Source organism: Lathamus discolor, chromosome 10 (genome assembly GCF_037157495.1).
Source record: "Lathamus discolor isolate bLatDis1 chromosome 10, bLatDis1.hap1, whole genome shotgun sequence".
NCBI lineage: Eukaryota > Metazoa > Chordata > Aves > Psittaciformes > Psittacidae > Lathamus > Lathamus discolor.
In genome coordinates this window covers 19,998,985-20,019,746 of record NC_088893.1, presented here as the reverse complement: position 1 = coordinate 20,019,746, position 20,762 = coordinate 19,998,985, and the positions used below count along the sequence as shown (strand labels likewise).

The 20,762-nt window shown below is 48.6% G+C and overlaps 1 protein-coding gene across 2 annotated transcripts; it reads right to left on the bottom strand.

Moving 5' to 3' along the window:
* Nucleotides 1–2,898: 2,898 nt before the first annotated feature.
* NDFIP1 (Nedd4 family interacting protein 1) lies at nt 2,899–17,440 on the bottom strand. 2 transcript variants are annotated; one of them, XM_065690561.1, is made up of 8 exons: nt 17,242–17,440; nt 9,704–9,791; nt 8,436–8,566; nt 7,106–7,193; nt 6,806–6,930; nt 5,355–5,421; nt 4,869–4,974; nt 2,899–3,049 (listed from the first exon to the last, which is right to left on the bottom strand). In XM_065690561.1, the coding sequence occupies exons 1-7, from the start codon at nt 17,278–17,280 to the stop codon at nt 4,871–4,873; spliced, it is 642 nt and encodes a 213-aa protein (XP_065546633.1). In that variant the 5' UTR covers nt 17,281–17,440; the 3' UTR covers nt 2,899–3,049; nt 4,869–4,870. The 2 variants fall into 2 exon arrangements, with proteins under 2 accessions (XP_065546633.1, XP_065546632.1); XM_065690560.1 differs by having other exon boundaries at nt 2,899–3,072; nt 17,242–17,365.
* Nucleotides 17,441–20,762: the final 3,322 nt, after the last annotated feature.

Genomic DNA, 20,762 nt, shown 5'->3' with positions numbered 1-20,762 from the left:
CCCATTAGAGCTCACCGAGGGGCAATGGATATTTTGGAAACGCTGATTTCTTACTCAGGATAACTTCTATGGAGTAATTCCATCTTTACAAAGCACTCCAGAGCACCCTTGTGCTTCACTCCACTTGGCCTTGGGACATGGATGGGGGTTAATCCCCCCTGGAACTTTTGGCTCCTGGTGCAGACCCTTCCTGGCACTCCAGACCCCGGGCACAGATCCCTGCCTTTTGCTTTATTTCTTATATCCATTGCCATTAGGTTTTATTTACATGCTTGAGCTTAGCGAAAGAGGGTTTGTGTGTCTGTGTGAGGCCTATGATCTAAAAATAAGCTTCCAGGATACATCCTGAGGTTGCTCTTTCACGTTAAACAACAACTGAACCCCGCACGCTCTGGTATTTTCCTTCCCTGATGGGCTTTTTGTCCATGCCCCAACCAGTCTGGAAAACAAAGCAAAATGGCCCTGGAGGTCTCCAATTCAGTGGGTTTATTCCTTAGCATAATCCTCTACTTCACATGGATAAATTAGCAGTGATCTTTCCACTGGGGGCCGAGCTCCGGCCGGAGCTGGCAGAAGAGCAGGGACGATGGACAGATCCCATTCGTTTCCTCCATGGTGGTCCTGCCTTCTCCATAGGCAGATTTGATTTCCTCCAGCATGTGCTGGTCTCCGTTTATCCGATCCTTCCCCCCTCGGGTTCCTTTTCGTTCTTTCATGGGAACTGGAAATAAGGTTTCTAAAACACCTGGGAAAACCTTAAAGCAACTCTCAAATGACTGAAAAATAGGTTTTTAAAATCAATGTACAAACAAGTCTGGTATTTGGACGAGAAAAAGCGACTCCTCTGTACCACAGCCGAGCTTTTCTGCATAACGCTGCTACTGATGCAAAGTAGTTTTAACCATTTTGAGAGCTGCCATGGAATACCCTGCACCAGCAGCCAAGGAAAGAGCTGGAGAGAACTAGAGAGGGGCTTTGGGCAAGGGGCTGCTGGGACAGGCCAAGGGGAATGGCTTGAACCTGCCCCAGGGGAGACTAAGCTGAGCTCTTGGGTAGAAGCTCTTCCCTGTGAGGGTGCTGAGGCGCTGGCACAGGGTGCCCAGAGAAGCTGTGGCTGCCCCATCCCTGGCAGTGCTCAAGGCCAGGTTGGACACAGGGGCTTGGAGCAAGCTGCTCCAGTGGAAGGGGTCCCTGCCCGTGGCAGGGGTTGCAGGTTTAGAGTGCTGGAAGGAGAAGACAGCCCAGGGGGTGGAAGGGCCAAAGGTGTGCATTTGGTCACTGCAGATGAGCACAGACTGGCCACTTATACGGGACCGAGCTGCCAGAGCCCCCCAGTCATTACTGGAGCTTGGAGCTGGTGTTAACACACATTGAACATGGGCTGCTCCAGCCCGTCACCCACCCACTCCTGGCTGCACCTCCCACCCTGTGCCCTGAACACTGCCTGCAGGGGATGATGAGCAGCAGGTGCCTGCAGCTCCGGCCACCAAAGCAGGAATGCCAAATATTCACACTCTAAATAAGGCCCAGATGCCAAGAGGGCAAGCACAAGGCTCATCTACCAAGCTTGGGCAAATGTGATGCAGTCCCCGAACGCAACAGGGTTTGCCTCACAGGATAAACTTAATAATTCTCTCTGCGTACACTTATTCTGGTGTAAAAAGCAAGTCTCTGTGTAACCCCCATCTATCTCCATCAGCCTGTTTGCTTGTGAGGACTATAAATGGGGGAAGCTCAGCCATGAACCAAACCCGTGAACAGTTCCACAAGGCAGATGAATTCTCTATGTGAAACTACCAAAATAATCCAAGACAGCCCCAAAACTGTATGGACCCAACCAATTCCTGAGCTGCCAGGCTGGCACCAGGGCTTGGAAATCTGGTTACAAAGGGGAGACAGACACCTCGGAGATGTGTGTTACACCTTCCATGGAAAAGCAATGGAATGCCCACAGGGAATCTGCATTTGTAATCAATGACCAGGTGCAAGGAAGGCTTGAAACCAAATTAAACACTGCTCTACAGCAAGAAGTGCTACATAAGTGACATTTATTAACGTTCTGCTGTATTTACACTTTTAACATAGTAAAACTCCGAAGTGAGTTACCGCTTGGCAGAAAGCACAGGAGTGCACATTAAATCTACATTTAGAACGCACCATAGTCTCTGCTAACACAAATTAGAAAAGCAAGAATTACAGGTGGGGTAGGAATTGTCTCCGAAGTCCCAAAGCCAAAGGAAAGGGAAAGAAAAAAGGCTTTTGTTTTGCAAGGTCATTTTTTATACAAAGTTGCATCATCATCTTTCGTGTCTCCACTACCAATGTGTACCGTGAAAACCCCTAGAGATCCAAAAAGTAGGTAGTATGAAAGTAAAGTATCCTACAACATTGAGAGTATAGACTATCAAAAACGTAATACTTGTGCTGCCTTCAAAGCAACGCTCTCTGCCAATGAGCCCTCAAGAGCCTGTACCAGAGACACGCTTTGGCCACGGCAGCAGAGGTGCTGCTGGATATAAGCAGCAGGAAAAGGTGTGTGGCCACAACAGAGCCATCACCACAACCTCAAGGCCACCACCCCATCTTTGAGGCCACCTCTGGAGGCCACCCCTCTGTCCAGCAGCACTGCACAGGCTGCAGAGGCCAGAGCAGAGCCCAGGCCAGCTCCCAGGATGGAGGAGGAACTAAAGCAAGTCTGTCCCCTGCTGGCTCCAGGGCCAGGGCTCACGCTACCAAGCTCACTACAGAACTACCCATGGAAGGCTTTATTAGCACGTCACAGACTCGACCGCAAGAGCTTTTTCAAACATCAGCCACTAAATGAGTCAATGATTACAGAATTCTGCGTTAATTATTCAAACTTTACACCTAGAAACAAATAGAAAGAAATGCTTCTCCTTGTCTGTTTGAACAGTACTTTTATTTAGTTACTTTAAAGCAGGTGATTATTTTTTCTTCTGCTCCAGAGTCTTGATTCACTTCCTGCAGGTGTCCTGTTGCTTCTTGAGGGAGAATTCACTAATGCAGGAAGACATTTGCCAGAAAACATCTGTCGGAGAAGGATATTGAATACTGCAACTATAGTTAGATTGTTATTTTGGATAAAGAAGGATGTAGTTCACAAAGAGTGCAGGATATCTAAAGGCTTATGAAGTATCCCAGTACACAATGACATGACTCTAGCAAAATGCTCAGTGCTTTTGTGCGCGTCTGAAGAGTTAAAACTCCTCAGGGGAAAACAGGCACTGAACCAGACAAGGCTCTTAGAAACACCAGCATTAAACATACACATGTACCAAATTACACTGTACTATGAGAACAGAATTGGAGTGCCTTTAATTGCAGCATCCACCCAGGACGATGATGAGGTTTGTATCTTTCCACCAAGTGTCTGGGTTGAAAGAGATATCCTCTACTTCTAAACTGGAACTGTTTAAGCCTGAGATGCCCCACAAGCCCCTTCCGCTTGTCACGTCCATCACCAGCACACATGGATGGAACAGTGAACACCAAGCTAACCATTCCGTTCAGTTTCACCAGCTGGTATTTGCTGGTTGGCACTAACTGTTCCTCTCCTCCTCCATGGAAAGTTAAGTTTCAGTAAAGAAGCACAATTTCAATGAGAACAAACTGCAAATGATAAAGCTGATGCTGAAACGCTCATGCTACGTGACCATACAGCCGGGGGAAAGAAATCCTCTGGTGACTCAGCAGGAATACGAGAGGATATTACAAATCCTGGAGGAGGCTATAAACCATGACTGCGTTAAACAGAACTGAAACACTTCAATAAATGGACTGAACTATTTTTACACACAATCACCAGTGGAAAACTCAGGCTGGAAAACACTGCACAATGGCTGTTTTGTGTGGCCTGTTCCCATTACAGCCTAGAAATGAAGCAGAATCTTACGCAATTTGCAGTTTCTAATGAAAGGAAAGTGAATTTGGAAGAATGAAGCCTCAGTTTTAAAATCTGAACAATTTAATGACCTCCAATTTAAAGCTGGGGCTTGTTTGCTTTCTTTATGCCACTGTCCCAGCTGCAATCGCTTCCACCCTGTCTTGGGGAAATCTAGTGCTATTATGATATTTCTAAAGGGAGCATCATGTTGCATTCACCATCTGGGAAGCAACAGGATTTCCTTCCCCTCAGGGAGGGACAGTTAATGCAAGGCCATTATCTGCTGTAAGCAGGAAATTATGCTAGAAGGGTTCAACTACTTAAGCCTCCTTCTTTAAAGTCCCATTAAGAAGGCAGCAAAGTTAAGGTTTGGCCTCAGAATAAAAGACTTTTAGGCATCAAGGTCTCTGAAGGATGTTCAGGCAGGACAGTGTGTTACGTTCAAGTATGCAGGAGGGGTTTCTAACAAGCAAAGGTGTGCACGAGCTTTGTTTCTTCAGGAACTTGGCAGAATATTCAAGCAGAACGCAAAATCCACACAAATGGTTCTGTCTGGGGCATAAGCCAAAGACACTGGCACAATGTTCTAACATTTTGTGACCTTTACTCACGTTCAGGACACACCACGTGCTGCAGGCATGTGGTTTCTTCTGAAAGACTCATTTGCCAAATACCGTGCAACACCGAGGGGCAGAGATTTTGTTCTTACAATTCAAGTCATGGAATCTAACGAATATACAAATTCCTCAAAGCAAAAAACTCAAGGAGAAATGTCAAGTATTCCTCTGCTCCCTACCAAGTCAGTCTGGACTCTGCCGCAACAGGAGCTGACTACGGGATACCAAGAAACAACTGTTATCTGCTGCCTAAAACATATTCAAACCAAAGTAAAGCCCAGCCTGAAAGAGTCGCTAAACAGAGTTAAAACCAAAAGAGAACAAAATCAGGAAAGCAGAAAGTTTACCTTTAGTAAATAAAGAGAACTCTGGTTCTGGGGAGAGTGGAGAAGGTGTCTGGCATCTTCCGAACCTTTGCATAATTAATAAACCCTCTGAGGAACAGCAGAAAACCTGGATGGAAAAACCATGTCAGTTAACACAGGTGCTGCTCCTTCAGTTAGAGGGAGCAGTTCAACCCAGCATTACTAATAGAGAGGGACATTTGTTACTGGGATGCACAATAGCTGATTAAATACAAGGTAATTGAGTTATTTAATAGATGACACCCAATCTTTCAGTGCTTCAGCACGCTGCCACCAAGAAATGAAAACAAAAGGACAGTGTTTGTGTGTACCTTTAAAACCCTGAAGGCATTCAGTAAGAGGAGGGGTTCTATGAGGGTTACATTTCACTTTTATATCAATATGCACATATCTGAACAGCCAGTAAAGCCCAAACTGCACTTGACCGAGTTTTTAAGCATGCATTCCTTCTCCCTGCTGAACACTCACCTAGTACAAGGAAGACCCACCAGAGCCAGTACTGGCCATCAAAGTAACCAGGAAAATAGGTGGAGAACTGAGGAAAAAAATACATACATACAAGTTAGGCACATGGAAGTGCCTGAATCCAAATCTGCTCCCACCCATGTCAGCAGTAACCAGATCGGGCCCAGATGTGCACAGAAGAGACTTTATAGAACACCACATTTCATCAGTTGCACGGATTGCAGGGAACAAGGCACCTCCACAGACTTTCATTTAAGGTTTTTCCACACACACCAGGCCAACTCTAACCAAGGGGAATGGAACAGAACAATGCCCACCCATAAACTCCTGCAATCAGTGGAGCATTAAGACACTACTGGGCAAATACCCCTATTTCCCCTTACATCTTTGATGCTTGTAAACCACAGCTGCAGTTTGTGAAAGGGAAGACCAGGTCTGCAGCAGTGCACTACCACTATGAGGTAGGACAGCACAGCAAACAAAAGTCCAGTTGAAAAAGAAACCCCAGACCTGTGGAACACTCTTGACAGGCTTTTCTATTGGGAAAATTACCACCCATTGACTGAAAAGGCACTGACACTATCAGAGCACTGAAGCTCATTGTGTCAGTGGTAAATACAGCAGGGGTTTTTTGTTTTCATTCTATTCAAGTTTAAAAACCTAACAAAAGAGAAGCTTGTCATCAGAGTTTAAACCACATCCACAGGTAAGGTCACCTACTGCTGCCACACCTCTTAATCAAGCACATAGCTCTTAACACCACTGGTACCAGGTGACCGCAAAAAGCTCCACTTCCTACAGGAAAAGTCAACAGATGCTGTATTGACACATTCTAATTCCTAGCCCCAAAAGATCAGGTATGAAGTGACAGCCCTAACCCAAATGCTCTCTACTGATGCACACCTAATGAGCCTTTTTGCTTGCAATTTAAGCTCTCAGCCTGGGATGTCTGTGTGCCATTTCCACAGACACCACCTTTCCTTGGGCTCCAAATAAAGCTTTCCTGATAGAAACATTTTCTCCCAGTCCCTCCAAAAAACATTTTGGCTTTTTTTCCCCCATTCCTTCCAGCACCAGCACATCTCGATCCCTTACTGCTTTCCCCCACAATGGTTTCCCTTTCTCCTCCTCCAAGTTTTAGAAACACTACATCAGCCTTTCTCTGCATCCAGGCTCCCATAAAAAAAACCAGTTCTGACCAGTCATCCCCTTCCTCTGCTGCGTGATCCGGCAGAGGGGAGCACAGTGGATGTTTAAACAGCCCGGATATGCCGAGTTTATACGGAAATAAAACAGAAGTGTGCTTCCTCCTATCCCCTCCTGCTTGTGCCGCAGGCATGTCGCACCAGAGGGCACCAGCGGGCTTCTCCCATCCACTTCAGCTAACTTCAGCGTAAGGGGGATAAAACCGAGCTAAACTGTCGATGTGCGTGGGTTTGCACTACACAACTTACCCTGACAATAAGAATCCACTTAATGAGAGACAGACCAAACCCAGAAATGGCCCCATATCGTCCTGCAGCTGAAGTAGTCAGACAGAAAGACAGGAAAAATCCAATCCAGTTGAAAAGGAATGCCACTGAGAAAGCAGGAGAAAAGCAGCATGTCAAGTCCTCTTTACAGTCCAAATCAAAGAAAACATAAAACCTTCGCACACAGGTTTCTCCTAGTGCTACATAAACCTAAGCGTGAAAATAACTCCAGCTACTTTGGCTCACTGCCTGAAAAAAGGGGAAGTCCCCCCACAGACTTACTGAAGAAAGTCAGCATGAAAATGCCATCATTTCCTATCCTCAGCTGGTCGGTGTCGTCAAAGTCATCCCGGTTCACAAATTCATCATCCTGCAAATCCAAGGGAGACAAGACACGGGTGGAATTATGTCAGACCAGTCCATACAGCACTACAAATTCTGCATGGGGCTCTTCAAGAAAGGGCCAGCAAATTGCAGATACTTCAGAAAGCAGCGTTCAACAGAGGGATCCAAAATGCTTCATTTACATTTAAGAAAGGAGGCCTACAAAGAAGGCTGGAGAGGGGCTTTGGACAAGGGCCTGTAGGGACAGGCCAAGGGGAATGGCTTGAACCTGCCCCAGGGGAGACTGAGATGAGCTCTTAGGCAAAAGCTCTTCCCTGTGAGGGTGCTGAGGCGCTGGCACAGGGTGCCCAGAGAAGCTGTGGCTGCCCCATCCCTGGCAGTGCTCAAGGCCAGGTTGGACACAGGGGCTTGGAGCAAGCTGCTCCAGGGGAAGGGGTCCCTGCCCGTGGCAGGGGTTGGAGCTGGATGAACCTTAAGGTCCCCTCAACCCAAACCGGGCTGGGACTCTATGAAAAGTCCCCTGTAGGGCAGAGGGCTGGAATCCTAAATCACAAAGGGCTACAAATGGAAGCAGGATGCTTCTCATCCTGAGACAATGCAGGGCATGAAATATTATATACATAATATGATTTCTAATATTTTTAAGATAGTCAAGACCCAGCCTGTTCTTGGTCTCACTGTAAAGAACTCCTCTACTCATCGAAGCTACTAAAACTGTCATCTCAGCAAAGAATGTGGCTTCTATGAAGGAGTATAACAAGCAGTGGCCATGTAATGCTGGGGTAGAGGAAGAGGCTGAACAAGGAGAGTGCTGGAAAAAAAACAGAATAAATGAAAAGAAAAAATGATTCTGACAGAATGGCTTTCCCATCCTTGTATCAGCTCCACCGACCTCTGGGGCAGTCAACTAAGTAAGCAGGAGGAGTATCAAGGCTGAACAGTTAATCCTAAGTCTTTAAAAAGCCCCATTGGCAGTGCACAGGGACACAGTACAGCTCCCCTGTCAGCGTGCCCAGCTAATCTGGATGCTGGCACTGCTGCGGTGTTTACATCACCGCAGCCACCCACAGGAACACCGGCAATTACAAATAATAAAAATAACCAGCAGAAAATCCCCCAAATTAGCCCCAGACTCTTGGGACTGTGTGGCACCAGCACCCCAGGAAGCTCAGAACAAACACAAGTCATGGCACTTGCTCAGCAGGAGTTAAACCAGAAGTTCTCCACCAGCAACGTGAAGGACACGGAGCTGGCCAAGTGTACTCACCCTTCCAGGAACCAAGGGGATTGTGGCTTCAGCCTTGGTTCTCTCTGCCTCATCGTAACTAGGCAGTGTTGTGGCCACGTTGTACGATGGAGGCTTAGGAAATCCTGACTCATCCTTGTAGTCAAAATAAGCTGCAAAACAAAGGGTATACAGAAGGTAAGTTGTGGGTTCCCCGAGAACACCGTGGTGGGAATGAGCTGTGTTTTGGATGACTTCAGAAGACGTCAATACCCCAGGCTGTCAGATCCGGCCCCTCCTGTTCCCTCCCAGCATCCTGCCATCCCAGAACAGAAAGTGGAAAACATGGGAGTACCTTATCTGATATAGAGCAGTGCTCTGGGTATCAGTGTAACAGGTCTGGCTGCTCCTGTTTAAAACTATGATACACGCTGTGTCTCTCCTGACTTCAGTGATCAGAAGTAGTAATGTTTTCAAATCCAAAGGCTTTGAGTGAGTCAAAGGCTCACTGCAAGCCTCAGCCCACCGGTGACCAATCTTTCCAGAGACTCCAAACAGTTTTCAGCTGGATGGAAAAGGGATTGGAATAAGTGACATCACACTTCTGAGCCCCAGTCACTGAGATGCACTAAAGAACTAGAACTAACGGGACACCTTCATGGTGACTGTACCAAGGCAGGATGCTCAATAGGCAGCTTGATAAATACAATATCCAAACTTCTATCCATAGCTGGCTGACAGACACTGACAGTATGCTGCGTTTGATTCACAAATCTTACCTGAATAGTTGACTATGAAAAAAATGGGGAAAAAAAAGAGATTTGCCTAAGCCAAAATGCTCTGATACATAACCAACACAAAACAAGCTGCTTTGCTAAAAGCTATTAGGGACATGACAGTGTGATGATTCAGAAGTATAATCCTTAGGACAAAGTTTTTAGTTACTGAAAACTGCAGGAAGAGTGAATTCTTAATCCCTTTTAAGTAACAAGCCCTTTTTTGGAAGGAGCACAGCATCATCCAAATGGCAAATAATGACAGGGGAACCACAAATCCTCACAGCACTTTGATTTTTAACTGTCTTCAACCTGCTGAGAACACCACGAAATGTAACTTGAACACCACTCGATGGGATGACATCAGATGAATGTAGCCAAAGTGCATCTCCTAAACCACAAGTAACAGCAGTTTCTCTGGATCAATTCTGGTCCTTTGCAGCCTTGGCAAGGATGCTGCAATGCCACCCACCAATAAGGAGAACAAGCAAGGAAGAAGAGCAGAGCAAACCTTGCTTTGTAAGTGAAATGTACCTGTACTCTCTGCAGAAATGCTGCTGTAAGGTGGAGGGGCATCATTCAGCACGGGTGCAGTCTCGCCTGGCTCCTCTTCATTCTGCAGCTGAACAGACCCACACACAGAGAGGTTAACGGGGCTTCCCAAGCTCTGTGAAATCACCCCCTAGTTTTAACTGCACACAACAGACTCTTCTGTTGGACAACTGTTGTGCAGCACCATGGGACACATGAGAAGCAGCTCAGCCTCCCTCCAAGCATTCCTACTTGAAATGATCTATACATCATCTCAGCTTTAATGTGGTTTTAGTCATATCCTCACACACCTGGCAAAGCACAGCACACATCGTTTCAGTACCTTCCCATTCCCCTGGCACTTCTTCAGCTCACTGCTTCGGAACTGCAGTTACACCTGGTTTAGTCGAAGGGACACCATGAGACACCCAACAGAAGACTCCCTTGCTGCCTGTGGCTTTGCTAAGGAAGGGTTTTTCCGTGGATACGTTACATAAAGATACATACAAGTATGGATCTTGCCATTTCCTTTCAACCTTTCACACTGCATGACTGAAAAGGAGACGGGTTATTTTGTGCACTGTGCCTCCCACAGGCTCTGTATAAATAACCACAGCTTATCAAAGACAGAGTGTCACTTGCATGAAGCAGGCACGTGAACATAGGCTTTGGCCAGAGAATCCAGCAATACCAGGGCAGAAGCATCCAAAGCAGAACCCACCAGAAAGGAATCTGTAAATCAGCTGCCACCTAACGACATTTTCTTCTTCTTTCCATTTCTCATCATCTCACCAACTACCCTCTTTTGTAATCACCACAGGAATAACCCTGCAACCTCTTCCTTAACATCTCCTTGACCTACCCCTCCCATATACCCACACTAATACTCTTGAAGCTATCCATGATGCTTTGGTTTCTTTCCTCTGGACAGACATGCTGCCATTCAAGTCCTTCTCACGCATTTAATGCAATGGGTCAGGGAGTGGGAATATGTTCCTATTTTACTTCATGTCTTATAAGGAAAAAATCAGCTCACACTTCTAATTGAAGGGCTTGTTTCATACATAACCGTTGTGTGTGTCTTGGGTCTTCACTGCTTTTACTGCCTAAGAGCAAAGCCCAGACTACACCCATGTGCTCCGTGAAAGTCAAAGCCAAAACCTTCTCACACGTTCGAAGCGCAGTTCACTGGATGTTTGGATGCAAGACCCACTCCATTAGTGAAGGAGGAAAGGCTCCAACACACCAGAACACTTTGGATACTGCATTCCCTTCACTACCCCCTCACCTGGTGAAGGGGTGGCAGAAACTAAAGCCCTAATGTCTGCGAGAAAGAAGACATATACAGCTTAAAAGCACAATCACCAAGGAGGGGGAAGGAAAGCATTAGATGTGACAACATTGGGAGAGATGAAATGAAAGAGGACACAGATTATTGAGTGGAACATTAATTCCTACCACTGGAATTCTTACAAGGTTCTTCTTTCAATAGTAAAAAGGAACACCTATTTTTACAACAATGTTGTGTGGGAGAAAGCGAGCGGAGCTTACTGCTGGCTTCAAACCATTCCAATCCAGGTAATGACACAAAAAACACAGTTACTTTTGGAAGTGGAGCTCAAGGCTGCAGGAGGTATCGTTACAGAAACCAGCTTTTTCTTCTAATGGACAATGTACACAAATGCCTGCCAGCCTTTTAAATGATCCCAGTCATCTAAAATTCAACTAAGTGCCTATTAGCAAAGCAGCAAGGGTTCATGTGGCAGGAAGAATGAATCACCAGGCTTCGTGTGGTGCAGCTCTGCCCTCACCTCGCATGCTCTGTCTGCCCCACGTAGCATCAGGGATGCACTGAGCCACACTACTCAGGTTTGTGGCTGATTCCCCCTTGGGTCACTGCTGAGTCTTCAGAACCCAGAGAACCTGGTGAAAGCAGGGCTTGACTTATGTCTGGTTTGCTGGGGTTGGGGGTCTTCTTTCTTCAATTTACTGATGGATTTTAGCTTTTACAGCAAGATTCCTATATCTGAGGCTTTACAAAAGAATGAGGCTTTACAACAGAATCACAGATTGGTTTGTGTTTGGAAGGACCTTAATGCTCATCCAGTCTCAACTCCCTCAATCCCCGGGCAGGGATGCCTCCCACTGGAGCAGGCTGCTCCAAGCCTCTGTGTCCAAGCTGGCCTTGAGCACTGCCAGGGATGGGGCAGCCACAGCTTCTCTGTCTTGAAACAGTTCCACGTGAACTTTGCAGAAAGCATTTCCAGGAAATATATTTGTTAATTCTCCTAAATTTGCTGAACTTGGCACAGGGGCTGCTGACACAGATTCAGATCCTGGGGGGTTTTAACCTCCCCTTGCCCTTTGGACATATTTTTTACACTAATTCAGCATTACTACAAGCTTCGCCTTAGCAACAGATCATCAATAATACATTAACTCAGCACAGATCATCCGTGTTTACTGCATTTCAGTTCTTATTTTATGTTCTGGCACACAAGGCAGAACAGCACACAAATCCAACAGAAGATAACCCTGATCAGATCCCATTTTTGTTGTTACTGTGGTTTCTCTGAGATTTCAAAAGGCAGATATTCACGTGAATGCCAGAAAGAGAACTGGTACTTGTTTTAAAAGGCAACAGGATCGATGTTTTCAGAGCAATGGAATCATCACCTTTGCAAGCCAAATGCTAAGAATAAGTAAGTTAAAATGTGGACCACTACTAAATTTGGGAGTTCTCCAGCACAGCAAGAGCCTGCCCACAAACAGGTTACACTTCACGCCCATCGCAACATCCCTTATTCCTCTCCTTCCGTATCTCTGGCCTCGTGGAAGCAAATGCAAGTTGCTGCCAAATTTGAAGAAGAGAATTATTTTCACTGACTTATACTTCCTTACATCCCCTGACCTGAAATCCTGACTTCTGCCCTATGCTGTTGCAGATTCCTATAACTTATCATTCCCCTTATTAATCACCAGGAATAACAGCACATATAAGCTGTCAGACATATATATAATATATATAATAGATATATAATATAAGCACTGATAAGCTGTCGGGCAAGGCAGCCCACATCCATCAGGCCTCTCCCTGATGAGCAAATAACTTTCTCTGTCGTCACCTCCAGTTCATTTAGCCCAAGGAGTGACAGTGCCTACCCCAGCCCCACATGCGCTGTCAGCTCTGCAGTGACACTCAGCAGTCACAGTCCAAGCAAACCCGCCCTTGGCTCCTCCCTGTACCGAGATATGCCGATGCTCCTGCCCAGGCCTCACAATGGGGAACGGATTCTCCCTCGGGCCCTGAGCACAGCCCAGCTCTGGGGAGCGAATCCTGAGGTCTCTGCCAGCCTCAGCTTCTCCTTCATTTTAGCACAGGACTGAGAACCATTCCTTCACTCCCCCTCCCAAAACATTCCAAGCAGTGAGCACACAGCTGCACCCACACAGTGGGATGCACGGACAAGGACCAGGAACCCGCAGGAGCATCCACCTGAAGGGTCAGTTTGCAATGACCTCCCCAGCTACCAAGGTGAACACCACAAAGCAAAACGTATTTGATGTCCATCAAAATACCACCCGTGCTCACGAGGATGTTTTTCACTGACACACTGCAGTTAATGGCCTGCCAACATGGAAATACGCCTCAGCCCTGGGAAACAGCTCTGCTCAAACAGGGAACTAGACTGGTCCGGCTGGACTGCAAACACGCACTTGGGCCAGCACAAACCTGTGCTGCAAGCCCCATCTAACCTGGCCTTGAACACTGCCAGGGATGGGGCAGCCACAGCTTCTCTGGGCACCCTGTGCCAGCGCCTCAGCACCCTCACAGGGAAGAATCCTGATACCTAAGATAATATTTTATTTAGAAGTTTGCAAGGCTATTTTCTCCTGTTACACAAGCTATTTATGACGCTGGACAACTACTGTTTCACCGCCTCTCCCGAGTCCTGTTAGAGATGGACTATATTTTAATTCCACAATTACTTTTTCAGATAGAATCACTAAAGCCTTTCAGCCTCACCTGACAGGTACTGCTGCCTACAGGAGTGCGTGTTTCAGAGGCAAACAGCGAGACTTTAGTCATCTCAACACACTCTGAGCTGGTCATCAGGCAGCCCCAGGCAAGGCATGTGGTCCCTATCGGTTGCAGCAGAACCCAACAGTATCACTTTACTCTGCAACTCTTTTCTGAATCTTTCCTGGGTTTATGCCAATGGGTATCTCCCACTCTGCTTGTCTGAACGCAAAAAAACCCGAAAACAACCTACTCTGGAAATTTCCTTATCATTCTTATCAGTTGCTTGTACCTATAGCAAGCACATCTTCTGCATACTGCAAGCACCTCACCAAGGAAACGAACAGCACCGACACCACTAATTGTAACTGCTGACATTAAAAGATTTGGTATGTTCTCATCTTTGAGTTTCAATCTGTGTGACTGCTTCAACAGACTTCAACAGAAAGAATGAAATACAAGCTTAAGGTAAGCACAAGGTGGCAACTGGCTCTTCGGTTCACTCCAGCCTTCCCAGATAGTAAGTACTCATTGCGGTCCTCCATGGATTCAAGCTGCATTCACACTATATCCTCAGCAATGTATTTCTTCTGCAGTTTCACCAGAAGAAAACCAAAGGAACTCAAAATCTTTCTTCCTTATGTTTGCCATGGACACTTCCCCTTATGAAGTGATTCAGGGTCATGTAAGCCTTCAACAAATGGAACAGGAAGAAATATCACTCGGCAAGGAATGTGTCCTCACTATTTAACACACCCACCATTTTCTAGGTGGGTTTACATCACTCACGTACATCACACATATCTTCAAAAGCTTCAAGTAAAAAAGCAAGCTGCGGTGAACACACAGTGTAAATAAACCTATTAAAAGCCTGGCTATTTTTTCCAGCATGGAGGCTGGTTTCTATTCTAAGGACAAAACACAGTTCTGCCACTGAACTCACAATCCAGGTCATGCCCAAAAGGCTTTAAGCCACCTAATCCTAACAACATCCCTGTACAGCTTCCCCAGAGGCAGGTCTAAATGCCAACAGCCTCCCAGTGTCCCTTTCTGGAACACAGCACCGCCCAGGATAACGACACCAGGGCGTGCTGCTGCCTTCCTTCCTCCAGACATCTCCCATTCCCATCTACAGCAAGCTCAGCCCCAGCACCCAAACAGCAGGTTCCAGGAGGAACTGAAACCACCAGTCTGCCCTGGTCACACTGCTCCAGCCTGTGCTCCTGATGGAAAAGGTCTGGGAGAAGCCGAGATCCTTTCTCTGGAGTTTTAGCTTTATTCTTCACCAAGCTGCACTTCCTCAACATATCAGATCAGACTGCAACATCATCTGAAGGCGTCATCGCGGGCTATTTTTTATCACATTATCTAATGCCTGCACAGAGCACACGGGCTGGAAAGTTAGTGTTAGAGAACAAATCATGTGCCACTGCACAGCCCTGGAACACCGCACGCGTGGGTGAATGGACACAGGCTGCCAGCTTGCAGCCAAAGAGGCTGGTGGGGTGCAGGGCCACCCCTCACTCCCCATCTACAGGGCTGAGGAACATGGTGGAAGAAGAAACAGCCAGATTCAAACCCAGTTATCGATCCTTGCTGTGGTCTGATCACCCTCATCACCATCAACTTTTTTCTTCTGAAAGTACACACATACAGATACCAAATCACTACAAGTCTGTCTTCACCAGCGCACGGTACATTCGTTAATTATACATCCATGCACAGTAAGGATCAGCAACTGTTGAAACACCTTCAGTGCTGGGGAGACTCTCCCACCCTCTCATCTCCTCTTCATCTAAATACCAACTCTGCATCTTTAGTTTCACAGCTTGCAGGGGTTTTGGGAGCTACACAAGCGTTAGGAGCTGGTTCAGCAGTAACACATGTTACACCACCACAAATAAGTGTTCAAGGCCAGGTTGGACAGGGCTTGGAGCAAGCTGCTCTAGTGGAAGGTATCCCTGCCCATGGCAGGGGTTGGAACAGGATGAGCTTTAAGGTCCCTTCCAACACAAACCAGGCTGGGATTCCACGAAACACCTGGGTTCAGGCAGAGATCGAGGGAAAAACAATCAATTTCTAAACAGCTCCAGAAAAGTAAGTATATTTACAGGGCAGTTTCTGACTGTGCACCCCAGTTACACCACTGCTTTCCTGGGGGTCCATGATCCGCTTGGCATTACCAGTAAAGCCCCCAGGGCGCAGCCTGCTCTCTGCAGTGCCTGGTAGAGCTCTAGAGCACCAGCGCTCCCTGCTCGCTGCCTGATGTGTCCACAGGAGCTGGTGAAACGCCAGCTTCACACATTCCTCTGTAAGGAGACCAGGACTGCGCGTACGGAGCAGGTAGCGCCACTGAAGAGCAACCGAGCAGTGGCGCGTTTGTCACCCCTCTCCACAGGCTCCAGGCGATGGGACACGAAGCGAGAGCCTTTCTAAACCGACACTTGTGAAGATGTTTGTTGGGGTCAATGCCAATGGCAGGACTCTGACAGGAAAGGCGATTAGTGAAGACCTGGTGATTTGTACCTGCCATTTCCGAGAACAACAACAGAGAGATTTGTCTTCGTAAGCAAACATCTGCTTTGCACAGAACAACAGAAAACAGCCCGAGTTTTACTTAACTTTTACATTTCTAGTACGTAAAACCCAGAGGCCTCCAACTGTCAGGACAGGGCTACTATTGCATCTCATGTGCTGCAGTGAATCTCATTTTCTGGAGAGAGCCTACCCACGCTGACAATGCTCCCAAGGCAAAGTCATGGCACAGGGATTTCTAGGAAGAACCTTGGATCAGCAGGAAAAGTGCTGTGTACCATTTTGAGGGATTTCTCCCTTACTTTACATAATGAATTCTCCACGTCTGCTCGTCGGGAATACAACCAGAGGAGCCGGGTCACACAGCGGGATCCAGCCGGCCCCAAACCCCTTCCATGAGGCTGATGCTCCTGACAGAACACATCCAGTCCCGCAGGAGGCGGGGAAGGGAGAACAACCCCGCGTTTACGAGGGAGCTCAGCAGGGCCGGTCTCTGGCCTGCGGGGGTTTCAACCTGCGCCAGCGGGGACCCCAAGCCAGCGATGAACTGAAGCTAACGGTAACGTGCCGGCCCAGCCGGGGCCCCGACCTGCGCGCTGGGTCCGCGGCGGCGCGGCCCTGCAGCACCGCGGGGGTCGGGCGGACAGCAGCCGCCCAAGGTCGCCCCGGCCCCGCCGCTGCACAGCCGAGCAGGAGCCGCCGCTCCGCAGCCCGCCCGCCGGCAGGGCCCACCGCGCCCCGGCGGGCACCGAGGCCTCCGCAGGCCGCAGCCCCGCTCCCCGCCTCTCCCCGCAGCGGGGCAGCGGCTCCGCGCCCGCAGGCCCGGCCCAGGCCTCGGGCCAGGGCGGGGGCGCCGCCCGGCTGCGAGCTCCAGGGCACAGCCGCGGGGGCAGGCGGCGGATCCCCGCCCGGCCCCCGCCCCGGGCCCGTCCTCTCCGGCCCGTCCTCCCCGGCGCGGCCTACGGAGCCGCGGCGCGCCCCTCACCTGCTGGTACCGGCCGCAGCCGGGCTCGGCGGCCGCCATGGCGCTCGGCGGGGCGAGGGCGAGCGGGCTCGGAGATGGGGGCTCGGCGGCGCTGCCCGGCCGCCTCCCGACGGGCGCTGCGGAGGCGCAGGAGGCGGCAGCCGGGTCGCTCCTCGCTGCGGGCTCCGCTCCCGCCCTCCGCCCGTCACGCTCGGTCGCGCCCGCCTCCCGCCCCGCCCGCCTGCGGGGCCGCGCCGGGGCCGGGAGCCCGGGGCGGCGTTCGGGGCAAGGGGCAGGCCGGCTCCGCTGGTGCCTGGAGAGAGCGACCGGGACCGGCCCGCAGCGGGCCGCGGGGCACCCGGTGCTTCTCTGCCCGCGGGATGCTGTGGGCCGGCAGCACGATCCCGGCAGGCTGTGGGAGCTGCAGAAGTGACCGCACAAACTGTGCGCCACTTTATATTTATTCGATATTATATATTAAATATAATATATTATACTATGAAACTTCATGTATGATTATTCAGAATGAAAGCTTCCATAGAAAGTGTTAAACCGTGTGCTCGGCTGCACCCCCAGAGCATGAGCATTGGGATTCTGCCCCTCTGCTGCGCTCTGGGCAGTCCTGGCCCACCTCTGGGCCAACAGCACACGAGGAACGTGGAGCTGCTGAGCCCAGAGAAGGCCATGGAGCTGCTGCGAGGGCTGGAGCGGCTCTGCTCTGGAGCCAGGCTGAGAGAGCTGGGCTGGGGCAGCCTGGAGAAGAGAAGGCTCCTGAAGGGAAGGCCTTAGAGCAGCTCCAGTGCCTGAAGGGGCACTGGGACTAGGTGGTGTGTAAGGTCCCTTCCAACCTAAACATTCTGTGATTTTATGATGATTCTGTGAAACCCACCGAGTCAGAAAATTGATATAAACCCATGCTGAAAAACAAGGCCACCTCAGCAAGAACCCACCAGGGCACCCACAGAAACCAGCCCCATCCGAAGCCACATTAACCAAGGCTTGGCCATACGTACCACAACCTATCCCCATCACCAGCACCCCATCGGTGTGCTGACACGTGCCTGCACCACCATCCGCAGCGGTGTACCCGCACCGGCAGAGAAGAGGCCTGCGACATGCTGCACTGCAGCTGAAGCAAACACGAGATGTTGGCCAACTCCTCTGAGAGCACCATCAGATCTTTCATATCCACAGAAAGCAGATGGCATTGCAGATTTGAAACCTCAATCCAAAAGAAGCACGCGTAGGAAACCACACAGAGATAGAGCCTGGTTTATTCAGAGAGGTTTCTGCGTTGAATGTTGCACTGGAGAACAGACTTCCCAGCTTGTGTAACCTTTATATTCTATGTGCGCAGCTCAGCTATAGTCAGCCTTGTACAGAACTACCCGCATCAGTCCCTAAGGTTTATGAGGCTTAAATGTATCAGCTTTAGAATGAGGAAGGCTGAATCAGCCCCCCTGGGATTCCAAGCTGCAAATTCATAGTCGGAAGTGTTTAAACCTGAGGACATGGGTTTGAACTACTCAGTCATAAATACACGCCCTGATGCTCATTATTCAGGGCCATAATCAGGTTGGACGTTTCCCTTTTTTGCCTTTGCAGGAGTAGATAGCTCACTGCTGCCTTAGTGAGATGAACGGACATCACAATTCTCATGTTGAAGGAGAGGCAGAAATCATAAAGGATTTTAGCCAGGAATAACCTCAAAGAGCAACTCCTGAGAAATGCTGGAGACACAAGGAGAATGCACGGTTCTTGCAACACAGGTACCTTTGAAGGAGCTGGAACGCGAGCTGCAGGCACTGACAGCCTCTCCGGTTTCACCTTTCCACAACAGTCACCATTTGCACTAAGAATCTCCCTGCAGTAAGAAGCTGTCCTGCTGACACGCACAGATTTACTTGCCATTGAGGTGGGATTATAGCCCCAAGGCTATAGCCACAGTGGTGATTAGCTGTGCACTGATTGACTCGGACATCGTAGACACTAAAATAAGAAGCAACCTGTAGATGCCTTCAGGAAGATGCTGGACTGTATCCTGAAGAAATGGCGAAGCAGTTTGTGTCAAAGCCATTCTGGGGCTAGCTGGAGGCAAACCACGGTCTAATTAGGCCATGTAGTCTGAGCAAGACTAATTCACGAGGGGCAATGCAGTTTCTTCCAGCTGCTTTCTCTCTGTGTTTGATTTTCTTAGGTGGGGAAAAGCTGTACAAAGGTGACGGTGTGGTTATAGCGCATGACTGGACCTGCTTTCATTTCCCACATGGGTTTGGGCCCATCACTTCATGCCTCTGTGTGTTTTGACTCTTCCTCCAGTGCAAAGTGTCTTTTCTCCCAAGAGATGTTCTGAAGCTTGAAGTCATTGCTTTTCATTGACTTCCGCATGGGATGTGCTGTGGAAGTATTTGAAAGCGACTGAATGTGTTACAGAATTGCAGTAGAGAGTCTTCTGAAATCACTGTACAATAACACTGTACAAGCGCTCCTTTAATTGTTGTGCATGACTGCGCAATAAAGGGAACACTTTTCATCTGCACTTTGTAATAAATATTGAACGCTAAAAGCTAAATAACAAACCCCAGAGGCAGGGCATTTTAAAGCTAGAATAGTGAGAAATAAGCAGGGCACCCTGTGCCAAGGCTTCACCACTCTCACAGGCAAAAACTTCTTCCTTATGTCCCATCTCAATCCCCATGACAGCCTCATCGGGAAGGGACTGGCATGCGTGTGCTCCAGAGCTGCCTGCTCGTGCACCACCTCAGCACATTGGCTTATGGTGACCCCCCCAGCAAACTCCTAACTGGGATTTGGGTGCTGCTGGGAGAGCTAAGCAAGGAGTGGGGCTCGCAGGGCTCCCCTTCACATCTGCCCAACACGGAATCTTGTTTCTCCTTTTCTTATAAATAGAGGTGGGAAGGTAAGTGGAGCATGCTGGAGCAGGGAGAGGTGACAGATGGTGGATATTACAAAGACTCTTCGATTACAGGATTTGGAGAGAGGGGCCTTTATGGAGATAATTTTTAATTGTTGCTTTTTTTTTAGGGAAAAAAATCCCAGTGCTCCCAAGCAGTTCCCAGCGAAAGCCCTGGTCTCCGAGCACTGTTGACTCTAATCACCTCGACACAGAGAAAAAGAAAATGCTGTGCTTGTTAGAACTCCTTGGTTCAACTTCTTCTGTGGAGAAGTGTTTGTTTCCTTCCATCTGCTGCCTTTGCAAGGAAGGAAAATCAGCCTGCTCAGATACCAGGAAGTTCTTCAACATTTGCACAGCTAGCTGGAAATGCAGAAACAATAACATGCATGAATTATCATACCTAAAAATACCCTGCGTGCCAGTCACACATATAACCCAGCCCTGGAGCGACTCCTAAGTAACATAAGACTGCATAAAGTACGCAGATACATGGGACGTGGGCAGAACGGGGCAGCTGTGGCAGCAGATGCACGTGCCTGGCTCTCTTGTACCATTGTAGTTTCTTCCTCTCATCAAAACATGTTTTGCTTTTACTGGGAGCTGCCGGCTGCCTCCTTCATCTTTG

What these genes read in the sequence shown, in the direction of transcription:
- NDFIP1 (XM_065690561.1), bottom strand. Translation starts at nt 17,280, where the DNA reads ATGGCGGCCGCCGAGCCCGGCTGCGGCCGGTACCAGCAG. An exon ending in AGTGGATTCTTATTGTCAGG is followed by an intron (nt 5,422 to 6,805) that starts GTAAGTTGTGTA and finishes TTTTTTCCTCAG; the next exon opens with TTCTCCACCTATTTTCCTGG. An exon ending in GTGGGTCTTCCTTGTACTAG is followed by an intron (nt 4,975 to 5,354) that starts GTGAGTGTTCAG and finishes TTTTCCATCCAG; the next exon opens with GTTTTCTGCTGTTCCTCAGA.